Source organism: Pavona decussata, unplaced genomic scaffold, assembly GCF_977016875.1.
Source record: "Pavona decussata unplaced genomic scaffold, jaPavDecu1.1 SCAFFOLD_130, whole genome shotgun sequence".
Taxonomy (NCBI): domain Eukaryota; kingdom Metazoa; phylum Cnidaria; class Anthozoa; order Scleractinia; family Agariciidae; genus Pavona; species Pavona decussata.
Genome location: NW_028145544.1, coordinates 3,411,144 through 3,430,000, shown reverse-complemented (window position 1 = coordinate 3,430,000; position 18,857 = coordinate 3,411,144). Strand labels below are relative to the sequence as shown.

Below are 18,857 nucleotides of genomic sequence, written 5' to 3'. Positions count from 1 at the left end.
TGAGGAACGTAACCTGAGTGATGATAAAAAGGAGTTTGTTAACCGACTAAAGTTGGACGAGGATGAGATTAACGCATTAGAGGGCGCCACAAGAGATCAAGCCAGTAGTGAGCTGTGGAGATCCGAACGTCGATTCCGGTTTACAGCTTCAAATTTTCACTTAATTTCTCACCGACAAAGAAACCATCAAAATTTTGCTAACACTCTTATACATCCCAAAGCTTTCACTTCAAGGCATACAAGCCACGGAATTAAGTACGAGCCAGAAGCAATACATGCCTACATGAAGCATATGACCAATAGATCAATGCCAGTTGATGTTTATAAATCTGGCCTTGTTGTGTCCCAAAAAGAACCAACCCTGGCCTGTACACCTGACGGGAAAGTAATCGATCCAGGCTGCACAGAACCGTTTGGATTACTTGAAGTAAAATGTCCTGAGACGAAGTTTCTTGTGACGCCACTAGATGCTTGCTCTGACAGCAACTTCTGTTGTGAAAACGTTGATGGACAGTGCAAACTGAAAATTACCCATCCCTATTATGCACAGGTACAAGGTCAAATGGGAATTACGGGTTCCAAGTGGTGTGATTTTGTGGTGTACACCAAGAAGGGAATGTCAATAGAAAGAATCCCCTTTGATCCCCAGTACTGGCATGAACTGGAAGGCAAGCTACTTTTGTACTATTATGGGCATTTCATTGATTTTGCTATTGTTGAAGCCTTGTAAGCCCCAATGTTATGTACACTTAGGCATATATTGGGCTTGGTGGAGGTTTCTTCTTGGGGTTTCACGAGCTTACATCCCCCATCCATCAAACCACAGGTGTATATGTCAGTTGACGAAAATAATGTTGTTGCTAATGATGTTGTTATGCTAACAAAACCTTTACATGTTTAACACGAGTCTATACAATCAACAGGAAGTAATAATTATTTAATGTAGACAAGAAAAGGGCAACTGATACAACTGATTTATTAGTCATATTTTTGTAACTGCAACAAGATTGTTCAGAGACTAAAAAAAAAACAATGAAAACTTTAACTTCGAGTATGTGATTAGGTCGTGAGTCCTCAGATTATTATTCAGATAAAATGGGATCCTGAACGTTACATAAGAAACTACAAACCGTCCACATTTGGTTGACCAGAGGAATTGAAGTTAACTGTGTTATTCTGTCCCAAATGTGGAAATTTTTAATTTTATTAATAGACTTGAAATCTTCAGGCATAGATTTATCAACTTCCTCTCGGTTGGGCCAAATATTTATAGTGCCAAAACGAAGATACATAAAGTTGATCCAGGAAACAAAAATCCTGCTGACTGTTGGCTGAGAGATGCCAAATAAAAATGCCAAATGTGCCTCATTAAACCCTTGTCGCAATCGGCACATGACTAAAAAAAATTCATCTTCGGGTTTCAGAGTTCTCTTTCGCCCAGGTTTGTTTTTCTGATTGTCCCCATCGTAATTATGTGCCTGGACCTTTCTGTCGGTCGACCGCCAGTAGCGGATGTTTTGTCCGTTTTCCCCTGGGTTTAAGTATACCAGCGTGGCCTGGAATGTCTGCACGTTTGGAAACCCAGTGTAAAACGAAATAGATTCATCTCCAGACAGATTATCTATGCAAAACATGCGTGACTTTAATTCTCCGTTCTCCTCGAGTTGACGCTTAATTTCTGCCTGAGCATTTCTCAATTGGGCTTCTACATTTCCTAGTTTCTCTTTTAAAATTGATACTTCCTCATCTAACCGCGCAGTTTCCTCTTGAGCTTGTAACAACTGGAATCGTAATGACTCGCATGAATCTTGTGATTCAGTATTTACGATTTCAGCTGTTTCGAGAGAAACTGTATCGTCCGCTTCGGATGTTATGTCGCTGCTTACCGTGAATGATTCTTCCGTGAACGATTCCTCCAGTCGACGCTTTCTCTTCTTCGGTAAAAATCTTGCAGACGGTGGCGGTCTCTTTCGCGGTGAAGTGCGCCATGCAAATTTCGAAGGAACTGCGGTGATGTCTACACTCATCTTCTTTCCTCCAAGGTCTTTTTTGATTTCGCTTTCACGAAAGTGCAGTGAGCAAACTTTTGTAATTTCCGTCAGTTTGAATTTCGTTCCAACGTCTCTTCGAATCTTCTGCAGCCATTGAGCTCGAAGGTTTGGATCTTTCGGAAAATTGAAAAAGCCGACTCTCTTTCCGTTGGCGTCTACGATTCCTCTCTGGTTGCAAAGAGGAACACAGCAATTAATATTTGAACTCGAACTCATCCCCAATGAAATTAGCAGTAAAAAAACTGTCGCATTAAAGAAATCGCTTTTAGATGACCGATAATTTCAACGTAAGTTGGCCAGTTAATTGGCCAAAGTTTGCACGAAAACAAATATTTATCCTAAAACGCCTCGATTCCATGTTTGGCCGCGCGCTCGTCCCAGGTTGGCGGCCATTTGTGAATACGGTGTATAGCCATTGTTTTTCTCATTAAATCCAATTGTTTTGTGACGAGTTCGTTGCCGTCGCCGTAGTATAGCTTCTTAAACTTCCAATGTTTTAGAGAACGAACGATCCTCTCAATTCAGCATGTTCCTTTTTTGACAATCAACACAATACCCTGTGAGCTAGAGGCTCCTTGGTAAAGTAATTGCAACAATTTTGGAGCTCATCGGCTTTCGTTTGTCATGACTAAGAAATTTTGACAGACGAAAAGCCGTTAAGGACAGACCGACCGACGATTTCCCAGTTTACGGAAAAGCCATTTTTTGCCTTATTTGTTTCGTCGAGATATTTTACTTTTCTTTCTACTTTTAGACACTGAGGGACGCAGCTCACGAGAATAGCTGTTTGAAAACGGAAATACGTTCCTTCGTCAAGAAACTTCAATCCAGTCAGGAAGCTGAGAAGGTCGCATTGGAAGGTCAGTTTAGACACGTCCTGTTTGGATGTTTGGATTGCTAGTGAAGTGTTACGAATTTCTTGTAAGGAAAAATGACTTCAAATTTCCAAAATTTTATAATGAAAGCAGAAATTGCTAACATGGAGCAAGGAAGTTAATATCGTGACCTACATCATTTTACCATCTCACGATGCACCTATCAATTCGAAACTTTTACACTCCCACACCTGGGCAACCCCCCTCCCCTCCCCGGGCATTTGAACTTTTGAAAATTAGATTGTTCAAATTCACGAAAGTTCAAATGCCCTATTCTTAAGTGCTTAGTCCAAGACCTGTCATCGAGGACAAATTTTCATTTTCAATCAATCACTGTTCTTGCTTTACAAACAATGATATGTCACCTGCAAAACTATTTAGAATGCGTTTTGAGTGAGCCATTCGTTCACAAAGGAGAAGTCCTGTCCTTAACTCCCCTGAAAAACCAGGAAAATCCCACGCACGAATTACACTAGATCAAAAGAAAAATCAGGCTCATATTCCCCGGTATGCAGTCAAATGGGCGGGGTATGCTCCCCCCCTGGGGGAGGGGGTGTTGAAGGTTCGAATTGATCGGCGATAAAGCTTTGGATATAGGGACGCGGGGAGTACGGAGGGAAACTGTACTAGGCGCAAACCACCAACAGTCTGATATTCTCAGCATGGATATTTTGCATCATTGACATTTCCTTACTTTTAGCTTGTTTTTTGATCTTCGTTAAAGTGGGTTAAAAGAACATGATGCAAGACTATGGTCTAAAAGAATAACTTGTTTCTGTTTCCTTTTCTGATTTTAAAGAAGCTGAAAAGTTAAAAGGAATGGTAGACAATCTTCATGCTGTTCTTTCTAAATGCTGTGATCAGGAAGGTAAACATATATATTGAACTGAGCAAACCTGCCACTTTTTTGTTCGTTTGTTTTTTTTTTTTTTTCTAATATATAAAAGTTTATAATTACATTGTTTTGTCTTCCCATAGAGTAAGCTTTTTTATCTGTCATATGTATGATTATGAAAGCTTGAATATAAGTCCAAGAATTCGTAGTTTTTAAAATACCTTGCTTGGATAAAAAGTCAAATAATGCAGAGGTCTATATAAAGGTTTTCGTTTTATATAAAAAAAATTCAGCTGTACCTCACTTCTCTCTGGAGATCGAGAGCCAAACACCTGAACGCGCGAACGGAAAACTGCAGCAGGCGCGTTCTCGCCATGTAATGCTTCGGTTGTCTTACAATGTGAGTAATGTGAAAAACAAGGGAATTCTCCATGTTTGTTTGCTTGTTTGCGACGTGATCCCGATAAGCAAAGCATCATACACTAAACAGAATTAATGAATTTAGTTGAAAAATAAAGAAGGCAATAATATTTGATAAACATCGTTTAATGTTTCCTTTGTTTCACCACCACACGAAAATGAGGAACTTAAATCACAGATCGCAAAGATGGCAGAGAAATCAAGCAGTCTTGAGGAGGTGAATGTTGTGATCTCTTGTGTAACTCAATATAACTTAATTTTCTTGATGGTAAGTGCAAGTGTTGAGCATCTTATTTAGGATAGGGCTTAATCTGGCATACGACTAAGGTTGTGTTCGATTGACCCTATTCCGGCATCGGAATACATACAATGATGTCAATAAATCCCTCATAAGAGGTTTTTGGAAGTATTGGAGTACATGATCACCCTTGTGTCAACTGGAAGTTTGCAGAAACTTTTTCTCAAAGTTACTTATAGAAATAAATCCAACAGCTATTCTCCTTATCCTTATTCCGGAATAATAGACGATCGAACACAACCTAAGTAGAAAGCAGTAAAATAAACGAAACAGCAAGTGCGCGCGAAAATCATCCCCCACGAATTGAAGATCGGGAGACATAAAGTTCGCGTGTTCGATTCACCTGGCCCCAGTTGTTCAAAGCCCGATTAAGCTAATCCTGGGTTAACGTGAACTTTGATTCGAGTATATTTACTAATCCGTAACGATTCGTTCAAAACATTTTTTCCCTAAGTTCTGTCTTGGACTTTCCTTTACCATTAGCTCAGGATTGTCACTCTGAATGGCGCTCTGTGCCATCCGGTGTCCCCCAGGGAACAAAATTAGGCCCCTGGTTATTTCTTGTCATGATTAATGAATTGGACACACCAGTTGACATGTGGAAATACGTGGATGATACATCTTGTTCCGAAATAGTTACAAAGGGTAGTGAGAGCAAACTCCAAGAAGCTGTGGATGACCTTTCGAGACAAGCGAGTCTCGATGGGTTCCAATTGAATGAGGCCAAGTGCAAAGAACTTCGAATTGGTTTCTCCATTAGCAACCACGATTTTGAACCCCTAGTCCTAAACGGCAAACCCCTTGAATTAGTCACCAGTGCCAAATTGCTAGGCGTGACCATTAGCCACGACCTAAAGTGGAACATGCACAGCTCTGAACTAATTAGAAAATGTTCCTCTCGTCTCTACTTTTTGCGTCAACTCAAGAGATCCGGAGTGGCACCAAGTGAACTGGTGCAATTCTATGTGACATGTATTAGGCCCGTCCTGGAATACGCAAGTCCTGTATTCCATCGTTCTCTACCAAACTACATTAGTGTAGATTTGGAACGGATCCAAAGAAGGGCATTCAGAATCATCTATCCTGACCTGTCATATAGTGTAGCACTAGAAACAGTTGGCCTACCGAAACTTCATGAGAGGAGAGAAAAGATTTCAATCGATCTGTTTGACGAGATCGTCTGTAACCCCACCCACAGTCTCCATAGCCTCCTCCCTGAAAGGAAGAGTTGTAAATATGCACTGAGACGCAAAAGTGATTTCACTCTCCCCCTATGTAAGACCGAGCGTTTGAAGAACAGTTTTATTTTTAGCCATGTATATAAGATGTAGATATTTTCTCTTTTCCTCTTTGTTGTTATATTTTAGCCAGGTTTTTAAGATGTAGATAATTTTCTTTTTTCTCTTTGTTATTATTATCTCTTTGTAAATATCCCGTAATTCAGCTTATGGCTGCAATGGTTATAATAAAGTATCTATCTATCCAGCTTAAAATGAGCCTTTAAAATCGTCTTGAATGGGCGAGATGAAAACCTCGGTTAACTTTTAATAGTGGATTAGCGTTAATCGGCTTTCGAACTGACCCGGCCCTGCTCTATTAGCTCTGTGAAACTGATAAGGGACAGTTCTCTTACTCTATAAGGTAAGAAGTTCTAGACAGTCATTCTTAATTACATAACAACAATGGTTGTTAAGAGTTCTTTTGTTTCTTTTGAAGGAACACAAGAAGCAAATTTCTGAGGCGTTAAAGAATCTCGAGAAAGCAGATCAAGCTCACAAACAGGAGGTCGTGAAAGTCAGGGAAGAAACTCTTCAACAAAGTAGGAATTTAACTTTACATAAGACTTAACTTATTACCCAAGCGCTGTTTCCAGCAACTTGTCACACAGCGTTAAAAACTAGTGCGCGCGTGTTGGAGATGCGAGGCAATTTCAATTGAAGGAGGCATTTCCCCGAGGATACCCCCCTATATAAGCTAAATGGGCTTGTGTGACACCAAAGGGCGTGATTTTTGAGTCGTTTTGGTCTGAGATAGGGTGTAAATTTTAACCATTTTGGTTTGAAAGTCTGAAAAGGGGTCTGAATTCTTGCAAAAAAAATCTGAAAAAGGTTAGAATAGGGCCAGGGTTTGGAGAACCGAGCGATACAGCCTGGACAAAAGACTTTTATGTTTCTTTTGGATTTTAGAACAATAATAGTCATTTGCAACCTTTGTTTCGTTAAGCTTCGCGTCCGCACTTTTCCGTCTCATTATCGTCTATTTTTCCGTTTATATTTCGTAACACTTAGTTTGCTTTTGTATACTTTCACATATTCAAGCTTTACCGCCTTATTAATTTAGTATGTAATTAGTTTCTTCGTCACCTTTTCGTTTCTTAAGCTAGGTTTTTACATAACTTAAGTCATTTGAGTTGAGTTCTCGTTTTCGACTCGTTTGAAACGTTATTTATCGCATCGATTTCGTATTTTTTTGGCATTTTCTTTCGGCCACAGCCCCACCAAAAGTTCCGAGGACTACTCCCGGGAGGATGGGCATTTTATTTTTCTAGCCTTGAACACCACCGAAGCAATATGTTTAGATATGTTTGAGGTCCCTATAAGCCAACGAGGTCCGTATCGCAGATTCAAGCAGTTATGACCTCTCATAGGCAAATACAAGGTTAATTGAGTTTAATAGGTTCCACAGTCTTCCTGTTCAGACGTGTAACCCTTCCCTTGCTAATTTGATCATAACTGAACTGACCCAATCTTGCTGAGACTCTATGAGCTCCTTTGTTTTCCAGGTAGGAAGGAGACTGCAGCATTGCAAAAGTCAGTGGAGGAGAAAGCAGACGAGGTGCGACAGCTTCAGAAACAGCTGGCTGATGTCAGCCATGCTAACCACACGGAAATCGTCAAGCTTCGCTTAGAGGTGAGCGGGGAAACAAAAGGCTATGATGCGGGTGGTGCGAAAAATGGCGAGTCATAAGATAGCTTACAGAGAGTATAACAAAACGACAACGATAGAGAGTTAGCGCAAATCAATAACACAATACTTGACGTCACGTGACTAAATACACATAAGTCACGTTTTAACACTGAAGACAGTTTTTGCTTATGAAAACTGTGAGAAACAAAAAAACGCAATAGACTTCCACATCATCCCTGGGCTGACGTTTTTATTGACCTTTTCAAATAACGTATTGGCATTATTATTCCTTCGTTTATGATGTTCAATTTTCAGTACGATGCGAAATTACTAAAGCTTCAAAGAAACTGCGCCATGACACAGGGTGCCGGTCAAACGTCTAATGCAAACAATGACATATTTAGAAAGGTAAGTTAAATAAGGATATTTATAACATTTGGCCGAAGAATATAATATGTGGATTTTGTGTTGCCAGAGAGTATTCTACGAATGAGACTCTTAATTTCCATCTTGACCTTAATATATTAGCCCCTAGCTCAAGTGAGGAATTACTAGCTTAAAAGCTGACAAATTTACGCAATTTTCGTTGAGTTTATTTTTGTGTGCGCATGTCAGAACAAAGCTCCAACTTGCAAACTACAAGAGTAAAAGTTTTATTAAATTGACCGCGGGTATGGAGCGGGGATCCAAAATTTCTTGGGATGAAACATACAGATCCGCCTCTTGTTGTTTACTGGGTTACAATATAACGATGCATATGACATGTTCTCCGAAACAGTTGGCTTATTTCTTTTTACCTTAAGTTCCAAGGACTGTGTTAGTTTTCCTTTTTAGCTTGAATACTGGTTAGAATTTGTGTTTAGGCAAAGAAAGTGAATTACTGAAGTTTAGAAAGTAGTGACGAACACGCCGATGAACGACGATTATAAATAGTTGGTTCCAGAAGCTGACAAATCACTGCCTGATGTAATTTTAGAGAAGTTACAAACATTTCTTTCCTTGTGACAAAAGGTAACAGACCACCGCCATTTGAACTGGGCATAAGAAGTAATCACCGGCCCCTATATACTGGTGATAGCACGACACATATGCACCAGCTGACCTGAATCGTGTACGACACCGTAATGATTCGATTTACCGCCCAAGACGCTTATTTACTTTTTGTATCTCTAAGGAAGGGCGCTTATCGTATTTGCGGCTCTCAGCATCGAGGACACCCAATATTACAACGAGTAGAGGAAGCCAGTTACTGTTTTGTGCATGCTGTTTTCCTTCTTATTTCAACGTTTCACTCCAAGATGCATGCGCGTGTACCATTATATATGGCCCAAATAGTTGGTCAGGTTACAAGTGTAAACGATTTGTTTAATTGGCCCCTGATTTTGCAATCAGGCATAGGAGCATTCGGGAGATATATATTAAGGCTGTTGCTTGCTTTCTTTCTTTCTTTCTTTCTTTCTTTCTTTCTTTCTTTCTTTCTTTATCATACGTTGCTTTTAGCTATAACAAAGGTTAAAGGGCCGGTTTTCTTAAAACGAGCCGAATCATGATTGCAAAACATCGTCCTTTATTGTCAACTTGTTCTTCCAGCCAAGGTCCGTAGCAATATTTTAAAACATGTTTTCGGTTTATCTTATGTTCAGAAACTCCAATTTGCCAAAGCTGAGGCACAAAAGGAAATCGCCACACTGAAGGGCAAGGTTGCCGAACTTGAAAGAAAGCTCTCAGCACAACAGATGCCGGCTGCAAAGAGAAAGAGGTTTTAACGTTTCACTGCGATGGGACTCAGTGTTATAACAATAATTATTTGCAATTAAAAGAATCGAATGCGTGATTTTCATTTTTTGTTATGAAAAGAGACGATTTAGCATTAGAACAGCTCTTTTAGCTTCTTTATATACCTCTTACTAACCGAGCTGGAGGTCCGTCCTGAAAGTTACGGACAGAGTTTTATCCCGTTGATTTATGGATTCGTAAAAGCGAGGAAAAAGAAAAAAAAAGGAAAAAACGAGGATTCGTAACTTACCGTAGAGACCGAGAAAACGAGGTAAGTAAGAGATTTATTCTCTATTTTTATTATATCTGAGGTTAATCGGGTTCTCAGGAAAGGAAAATAGTTGAAGTTTAGCGGGCCGTACAGTGGAATTCGGCCCGTAAAATTGACCAATCACACCGCACCCAAAAAGGGCAACTCTAGCCTCGCTTTTACTCAAAGGCCAGGTCACTAGGAACACGACTACAAAATGCGCTTTCAAGTCCGTCAAGTGTACACGTCAACGCTTAACATTTAAAGCTTCTTGAAAGGTTTGACATGAATCACACTATTTGTTTCCCTTACAGGAGATACCCGAGGAACCAAAGTTCACAGTCGAGTTTCGTATCAAGTAGTGGACTCTAAAGTGGGTTTAATGACGTGAGCGCGCGAACATAGAACCTAGACCTAATATAAGGACCCCGCCTGAATCGCCTGGGAACTAAGCTGGTTATGGCGTTGATGGACTGATTTTTGCCTTGTTTTCTTTGAATTGAATTACATTCCCCGCGGGATGAAATGCTACGATTGTTAACTAATATTCGCCTGTGGCTTCTATCAGCGACATCATTTGCGCTGCCGCCACAACGATTAAGTTATACAGTTAAATGTCGTGGGGGACTCAAAAACGCTTTTAGAGGGATCGCTCTATGAAAGAGCTATAACTTCCATTAGCTTTGTATATTACGATTGAGATTAAGCGACACCCTAATTTAAGATCCTGAAAAATTGTTTATTGCAAATTATAAAAGCAGTCGCAGAACTTGACGGAAAATGAATTTTAAACCAGAGCGCAACAAGGCTTCCTTTAGAGATTGGCTTCTAACAGCAAGGTAAGCGCTCCTTCGGAAATTTTTACGGACATTTGTCTGAAAGAGGGTCCTAGATATTTCTGCTTCTCGTTGAACATATTAAGAATTAACGAAAAAATTAGTTGAGTTAAAGTGATATTAAATTTAAAGATACGAAAGTTATATAAGGTTCTTCTTCTTTGTAAAGGTATCAGTTCAACTGTGAAATCTTTTCTCATTAAGAACATGGGCTTCCTGTGGTAACATTGGTGCGCTACGAGCACAAATGTTGTGCACATGCGTCAATTTGCATTCATTTGCAATGTTGCAACCAAGAAATAAACCCTTCACAATACACTGGAATCTATTTTCTGTAACAATTTTCAAGAAAAGAGGTGCTCGTCTCTTTTAAGCGTTCAAAAGCATAGTTCTATATGAGCACTCTTCATTCCTTTACTAAAAATCCATCGAAGACAGGCATTGGAAACGGCCCGGCGTAAAATTGATTTATCCAATACCGTGCTCTAAAGCTTTAGTTATTCAGACTCTCAGCCGTACAACCCACTTTAAAGTATAAATCCAGTTAGTTTCTGGGATACATCTTTCTAATCAATTCGTCGCCATTTTTTGTTCATGTGGAAAGTGAAACTTCGTCGGTTCCCCCGCACGCGTCAGACTCTCAGCCGGACAACCCACTTTAAAGTATAAATCCAGTTAGTTTCTGGGATACATCTTTCTAATCAATTCGTCGCCATTGTTTGTTCATGTGGAAAGTGAAACTTCGTCGGTTCCCCCGCACGCGGTAGCGAGCTATGGACTTCGCTAATTTGTCGTCACTGCCATAGAAGGTGACGCGTCGGTTTCCCCGCACGCGGTAGAATTTTCCTTAAATCGTTACCCGCAATGTATTCCTAACGGGAGCAGTAGAGGATGCCGTCCCTCGACCAGTGTCTCGGTTGAGAAGTTCACCTGCATTGCACATGCGTTCTTCATTTCAACGAAATTTTCTGTGCGTCAACTTGCACAGACAATCTATTCAATGATAGCTCTCTTTAGACGAGAAGGATCCCTGGAGGAATACGTAAACAGTTCCCTGTCCATCATCTTTAAGTTATCTAAGAAAAGGACCTGGGGACGAATAGAATGAAGGGTAAAAATAGGTACACAAGAGGTACATGTGTTCACAGCTCGACATTTTTTATTCTTTCACGTATTTAAAAACATGAGTGCTGGCAAAGAAGTCAGTTACACGTGCATAATATTTGTTAAGTTGTTTCCAAATTGGACTGAACGGAAAACTGTAAGATAACTCAGTCAATTTTTCAATTATAGAAAACAATGCATTTATAGCACCAACGGAAGAGCAGCTTCTGTTAGCTGTCATTTGAGACAGTTCGAAAGCTAAAGGTTTGTTTTAAGTACGTCACCAACAGAGAAAATAGAAAAACAATATGGGGAAATCCCGACTTTGAGGTCCCTCTAGCTTTCTGTTTCATCGTAGTCCCTTGTTTCAAATCCTCAGGCACTCTACAGTCTTCTAAAATTGTGTGTGAAACTAACCTGATTCTCTTTGGATTTGCAGTAATCCTGTCCTTTTATCCTCATATCATAGTCTCCTTTCAGGATACTTGTGGCTTGTAGCTCTGTCAGCTCCCACACAAGCCCAGGCAGCACCTGCTCTGTGATGTATCTTTTTAAAAGAAGCTTACTTCCAAATTATTTTCGTGATATGTTTACTCTTGCAAGTCAAATACATTCTTATAAAACAAGAAATTCCAACCTTTTCTATATACCTTATTGTCGAACTAATCTTCGAAAATTCTCAATTCGGTTTCAAGGTCCTTCGTTTTTCAACTCGCTAAGTCGTGAAATTCAAAACAGTGAAACTATCAGTTTGTTTGGCAAAAGACTTAAAAAATTCCTTCTATCTAAGTTAAATTGACTCTTTGTTGAGCTACACACCTTTTCTTTACCTTTTCTTTCTTTTCTTCCTTTCCTTTTTTTTTTTTTTCTTCTTTTAAAAAAAAAAAATTTAATTGGAAATTTCAATCAGTACCCTTAACTTCTATGGTTTATCCAATAGTTCTAGGAAGCCTATAGTTAATAAGCCCCCGGCTTCTATATAGGCTTCCTAGCCTTTAACACATTTAATATTGTAAATAGTCAAGTATGAATATTGTAATAGTAAGAACATTGTGTGTCGTCTATAATGTATTTATGTTGTATTTTTTTGTTAATGGCAAATAAATTGAATTGAATTGAATTGAGTTCCCTCAGTCTCCGTCTTTACTTGTGTTTTGAACCTCAAGCAGTAGCGCTCTGTTCATAATAAAATCGTTGAGTTGGAATGGGAGTACGTCATTTCTGGAGCATGGATTCAGGACAATAAAAGAATTAAGACAGAACCCCACTCCCCCCTCCTCCAAGCATAAATAAGTTATTATCTTGGAAGATATATCAATAATAACAAATAACAATAATGCAATTTGTATTGCGCAAATCTCATGAAAGTGTTCAAACACGAAACAAAACTAAGTAAAGCAATTATTACAATTCACTTATTGGATACAGGATGACCGTAGCCAACTAAACACGTTTTGAATAATGATTTTGAGATCGTTGAATCTCCCAAAATTGTCCGAAAGACCTGCTAAGACAGGCGTTGAAACTGAAAATAAAAGAATAGTACTTTTACCTTTTTATACGACAGCAATCTGCGCACCATTCTGAAATTGGCTTGTTTCGGTTTATCGTCAGACCCGTTGCGATAAGAATTCTGTTTTTCTTTTTCTTTTTCTTTTTTTTCTTTTTTTAATATTTTTGTCTTTTTATGTTTTTTTTTTTAATTTTTTTAAAATTTTTTTTTACTCTTGCGGGGAGGGGGGAACAGCATCAGATCTGTTTTCTTTATCTGCGCTGCTGCAGCAACACAAGAAATGTTTCTTCACCCATCTTTTCAATCTTTGGAAACGACTTCTTGGCTGAAAAAAAAATGAAAAAGCTAACTGACATAGGATCCTAACAATATACAACAATAACAGAATGAACATCATAATATTAGAGAAGCAGAAAATTGAATCGAATCCATCCTCGTGGGAGAAACAGATAGGAGCCTTTGAGCACAATTTCGACGAGGCTGTGGTTTGTCCTCAAATCCATGAACAAAGTATTCTAACTGGAATTCACCCCACCACATAGGGCACAGCGACTTTTTACTCAAAATTATTAATATTTAAGTCGAAGTTGTGTCGTTAATCGGTCGCTCATCTTCAAAACATTGTACCATTGCTACTAAAGACTATTTTGGGAAAAATTAACATTTAATTTGATGGCCATAAATGTGATGAGTAGCGTGACCCAAGGTTTTTGTGAAGTGGAGGCCCCGGGAACGGAGGGAAAAACTTTTAACGAGATCGAAAAGAGCTTCGAGCCATCTGTGAGTGATTTTCTTTGATAATAAGATGGGGACCGGGGTCCCCCATATGTGCCACTTGACAACTATACATGTTAACACATAAAAAAGCACGGCGTTGGTCGGACAGAAATATCATTATACTCGTATCATTTCTTCAACTTACCTTGCTTGTTGATTTTCCTGTCAGCGATTCATTAATAGACAGATGGGCACTTCCTGCAGACTCAGTATCAATGTTTGCAATCACGCATAGAGCTTCATTATCTTGCACGAGTAAAGCCTGGCTCTCTGATTCACAAGGAGCTTTCACCTCGGAAAAGCAAAGCATTTGATTATCAGCCACGCATAGACTTTTATCCTTTGAAAGGCATCTCGCTTCAATCTCTTGCAGGCAAAGAGCTTTAATTTCTGTCAAGCATGGGGTTGGCTGAGCATCAGCCACGCAGAGACTTTTATCATTTAAAAGGCATGTAGCTTCAATCTCTGGCAGGCATAGTGCTTTAATTTCTGTCAAGCATGGGGTCTGAGTATCAGATGCGCATGGAGTGTTATTCGCTGATGAGCATGGAGCTTCAATAGCTAGCACACGTGGAACTTGAATGGCTGACATGTATGGAACCTTGTCATTGGCGTTAGCTCCAACATTCCAAGGGCAATTGATCCGGATGAAAAGCGGGCTCTGACGGGATTGGATGGTTGGCATGTTGGGGGAGATGGCTGACCAGCCTTCGGGAGGAAGGGTCGTGGTAAGAAGAAATTCTTTTTCGGTAGGGGTGGCTGGCGTAGGATTTCCCTCCTCTTGACCTTGACGAATTGCAAGTTGTTCATTGCAACCGCCCTGAATCCAGTACGCATAATTGAGAAGAAACGTGTAGTTATTGTACAAAGCACAATATTCTTCATACATGCCTCTCCCGAGGATGAATGCCGACTCGAGAGTTTCTTTTAGCTGTTTGTTTTTCTCTTTTAAAGAAGAATATAAATTTTCAAGATTGGTGAAGTTTTCTCTTTCCGTGTTTAGTTTGTCCACGGCTTTTGTCAGTGCCTCCTTCCATTGTTCGTCTCGTTTTTTCAAATTTTCAAGATCCTTTTTAAGGCCATTTCCATACGCCTGCCACTCCAGAACTTTGTCATAACATTCTTGTGCTTGGCTCCTCTGCATGTTGCTGTCTTCATGCAGCCAGCCTCTTTCATTAAGTAGGCTTTGAATTTCGCCATGTTGATGCTCTATTACTCTGATGAGCTCTTCTTGGGTATATGAAAATAATTCGCTAGAAGCCATGATCCTAGGAGAAAATCCCGGTTTGTAATGTCTCTCTTGTAAAAAATTAAGGATAATTATTTGCAAAATCATTTCTCTACTGCACCCTTGTGGCATAAGAAACTTAAACTTATAATAGTACGACGGTAAGGCAATTTTATGATAGAGGTTGGTAACGATACTTGTTGACATTTCAAGTTGCACGGACGGTTAAATAACGTGTACCATTAGCTACCATTCACCGCCAATAAATTCTTATTTGAATCATTTTTGCCTTTCTGCGACATTTTTCAAGTTTGACGAGAAAACTATTTTCCTTTCTAATTTGTTAATTAAACGTTTGACAATACGTTTAAAGGGCAGAGTCGTGATTTCGCGTCGCAACTTCAGCCATGTTTTCGTAAGACAAATTGAATGGCCTTGTAATGTGTGACATGAATCCGTGCAACTTGCAGAGATTTTATCGGAGGCATGTATTTTCTTCAGGATCGTTTCAAAGTTTTTAAAAGAGAGATATCTGGACGGTATCGCAGTTTTTTCCTTTCCTCTCTTGATGAAACTTCTCGTCTTTTCGTTAATTATAACAAAAGGAATTAAATTTCCTTTGTCACTTACGTGTTACTGTGGGGTAATCAATTTCACGCGCGCTTTGTGAAGTAATCTAATAATTTCCCGAGCATATTTTTAACAAAACGCAAATGAAATTGTATCCTTTTTTCACGAGTATACTATTTGGTGAGCGTTAAATATCATGGCGAACAAATTATGTTTTCAATCGTGAGTTTTTAAAACGTTTCCATGGCAACCGTGTAATTTCACATGCGAAATTATAAACTAACGCTGAAATTTTGCGCCAAATTTTTTTGTCACCCACGATATTAAGTGGCAAAGTATCAAAGCAAACGCCATCTTTATCCCTTGAGTGCAAATCAGTTTCTGAGGTGATTTAGGCCTCCTAAATAGACCGAAAATATATATTCTCCCAACGAACCGCTTGATCCCTAGGACTAACTTATAATTTTTGTGACGGGGCCTTTACGGAGGGTGAGAAAAAGTTTGCAATTCCTCGAAAGCTACTTTTCGTTTTAGAAAAAAATCAATACGTAACTTACCTTGTATTGGCTGCTAGCTTTTCTTAACGAAAATGTCAAATCTTCACTTGTTTAACAGAATTCTTCAGGCTTCACGGCGTAATAAAACTTCCCGCGAAACGAGAAAAGTTTCAGTTGTTATAGTGATGATTTCTTACGTCATAATAGACAAACGTAATTATTCAATTTGCACTGCGCGCGCTATTAGTAGAAAAAAACGATTCGAACTGTAACAATTTTTATCTATTTGCAATTTAAAGAAAGCGTGATATTTATTTTCTGTCATGAAAAGTGACGTTTTAGGATAAAAGTAGACACCCGTATAACGGGAAGAGGAGGGAAGATTTTACCGGAAGTACTTAGAAGGCATATAATTCATAGCAATCTGATTTTGTGCACGTGTAAGGCGCGCAAACCGTGTAACGTACGTCATCACGTGTAGAAACCTGTCCCACAATGCACTCTGCACTAGAGACAATTTATGACTGTTGTAAGCAGACAGTCGATAATAGCAAGTAGGCTTTCTCTTAGTAATTACATTCATGAGTTGAACGCATGTAGTGGCATTTTCGTTCGCTAACAAGTTAATTAACTCGCTAATCGCTATCCTTGTAATGCGTTAGAGTGTGAATTTTAAATTTTTGTATGCGCACGTGAGTCGTTTCTTTGTCAGTATCAAGTTAATTTCGTTTTTTCCAAGCTAGACGTTGATTAACAATAATGTTGTTGAGTGTTCGAGACTATGGGCCGGCTATTTAAACGGCGTCTAAGTTAGCCCTTGTTTAAGTCTAATTCGCGGTTTAGACGTTGTCTTGCTAGACAACGGTTAACCCATGTTCAAAATACATTGTTGAAACGCGACTAAACCGTGATTTTTCCAGTCAATGGCTAAACAATGCCTCACGATAGAATGCATCGTCTGCTTGTTGTTAATTTGTATGCACATTTTGATACTAGAGGTTTCGACTCAACGTGGTGAATTTTAGCGAAGAAGAAAAGCTTTTGTTGGCGGAATTGAGAAGAGATTTTTCAGATGTGGAAATAAAGGATACCACAGCAAAACTTTGACGAAGAAGGCAAAGGTCTGGGAAGAAATTCTTGAGAAATTCAACTCCCAAAATCCGAAACGGTATCAAGAGGTACCTGAATCAGGTCCAAGGATGCTGGAGGCGGCTGAAACTACAGAACAAGAAAGAACACAATTTGCAACGTCGTGAATCAAGAAAAACTGGTGGAGGAAAAACTCCTGGATCCCCAAGTCAATTGTGTAAAATAGTTGCTGACGTCATACCATCTTCAGTTAATCCGCTAGATCAGGAGTTTGATGATGACGCAGAAGTGGAACCTAATAATTAAGACGAGGCGAACACGAGTAGGACCCAATCACTAGCGAAGCGGGACCAAGTGGACTTGCTGATGAAGTCATTACCATGAACACAAAAGGAGTTAAAGTCACCCGAAAAAGAAGGATATTCAAAAGTAAAGTTATGAACAATTATGATTTGTTTATTGCATAATACATTATATTATTTACCGTTATTGATCGTCAATTAAAATTACTCTTGCAGGTGCAAACGCAAAAGATCAGAAGCTCACGAGGAGGACCCATTCTTGCCCATGGCGAGGAAAGAGCACAAACTGAAAAATGAAGGTCATAAAGCTAAGGAATGGAAGCTGATGCACCAATTCACTAATATGGGTATTGGTTTGTCACATACATACGACATGGACGAAGAAAAATCTTCCACCATCTTGTGGTTTGAACTTATTTATTTGTCATGTTATGTAACACTGATAAATTACAAAACAACATGAAGATTGATTAATTGTAGTGATTGTTGTCGTTTATTTCCTATTCTGTTGATAAGAAACCCTAAATGCAATTTAATTATATAATTGATTAATAATATTAAGCAAAGTATTCTGAAATAGTTAGCTGACGTTTGGCATTTCCACCTGCGTCTGCAGCAGCAGCAATGTCAAATGGAACACCTTTATCTTCGATTTCTTTATCGAAGTCTTGTTCGCGACGCATAAGGGCGAAATTGTGCAATATTTCCGTGGTCACAATGATGACGAGAGTATTTTCCGGGCGGTGCGCATTCCTAAGTTCAGACGTGGAAATCGTCGCTTAAGTAAGCCAAAGCATCTTTCAATAACACATCTACTACGCCTGTGTGCAATATTGTAGCGCACTTCTCCTGAATTATTTGGCTTGAGGATTGGTGTCATTAAATATGATCTGCAAGCGTATCCACTGTCATCCACAAGAATGCCATCAATTGTATCTTCCCTTAATTTGTCTGCGATCATACTGTTCTCAAAAATGCGTGAGTCATGAGTCGATCCAGGCCAACGTGCCTCAATGTCAGTAACAAAGGCGTCACTATTACAAACTGCTTGGACGTTGATGGAATAAAACTACTTTCTGTTAATAAATGCCATAGCATTTTCATTGTTTGGACATATGATCCTAACGTGGGTACAATCTATGGTGCCGATCACAGCTGGAAAGCGTGCAACATCGTAGAACTTTCTCTTGGTATCAGTCAAATCATCAGGGAATGACAAGAATTGTCGTTTTCGTTTGGCGATTGCCCTTGAAACCTTATGAATGACTGTGCATGCAGCAAATACAGAAACACCAAATAAATCGCCATTAACCCGCTCAAAAGTTCCAGTCGCAAAAAATCGCAACGCAATGAGAACGTGCTGTCGGCGGTGTCAGTGGCAGACCTCTTCTTGACTGATGTTGAAGATCTTTATCCTAAATTTTGACCAGGTCAACCACCGAGTCCTTTCGGAAACGAAAACGCAAACGAAACTGTTCGTCATCGTATTCCTCTGAAGGGTTAAACCTGTCCCTAAGGCGTCGAATTTG

At 39.4% G+C, this 18,857-nt stretch overlaps 4 protein-coding genes across 5 annotated transcripts in view; 1 reads left to right on the top strand and 3 right to left on the bottom strand.

Moving 5' to 3' along the window:
- LOC146468720 (E3 ubiquitin-protein ligase TRIM71-like) overlaps positions 1–18,857 on the top strand; it is a 112,660-nt gene that overhangs the window by 47,475 nt on the left and 46,328 nt on the right. Inside the window, exon 2 of the mRNA XM_085124526.1 lies at positions 9,030–9,145. The gene's annotated coding sequence lies outside the window, so the exon portion shown is untranslated. The remainder of the gene's footprint in view (positions 1–9,029; positions 9,146–18,857) is intronic.
- LOC146468727 (uncharacterized) lies at positions 919–2,267 on the bottom strand. The gene has a single exon (XM_085124331.1). The coding sequence runs from the start codon at positions 2,265–2,267 to the stop codon at positions 1,083–1,085; it is 1,185 nt and encodes a 394-aa protein (XP_084980457.1). The 3' UTR covers positions 919–1,082.
- LOC146468714 (uncharacterized) overlaps positions 9,152–18,857 on the bottom strand; it is a 183,096-nt gene continuing 173,390 nt past the window's right edge. Inside the window, exons 4-5 of one of the 2 annotated variants that reach the window (XR_014867492.1) lie at positions 11,770–11,890; positions 9,152–11,337 (exon numbers count right to left, since the gene is read on the bottom strand). The gene's annotated coding sequence lies outside the window, so the exon portion shown is untranslated. The other variant, XR_014867493.1, reaches the window with a different exon arrangement.
- LOC146468726 (uncharacterized) lies at positions 13,755–16,172 on the bottom strand. The gene is made up of 2 exons (XM_085124529.1): positions 15,998–16,172; positions 13,755–14,910 (listed from the first exon to the last, which is right to left on the bottom strand). The coding sequence occupies exon 2, from the start codon at positions 14,904–14,906 to the stop codon at positions 13,779–13,781; it is 1,128 nt and encodes a 375-aa protein (XP_084980655.1). The 5' UTR covers positions 14,907–14,910; positions 15,998–16,172; the 3' UTR covers positions 13,755–13,778.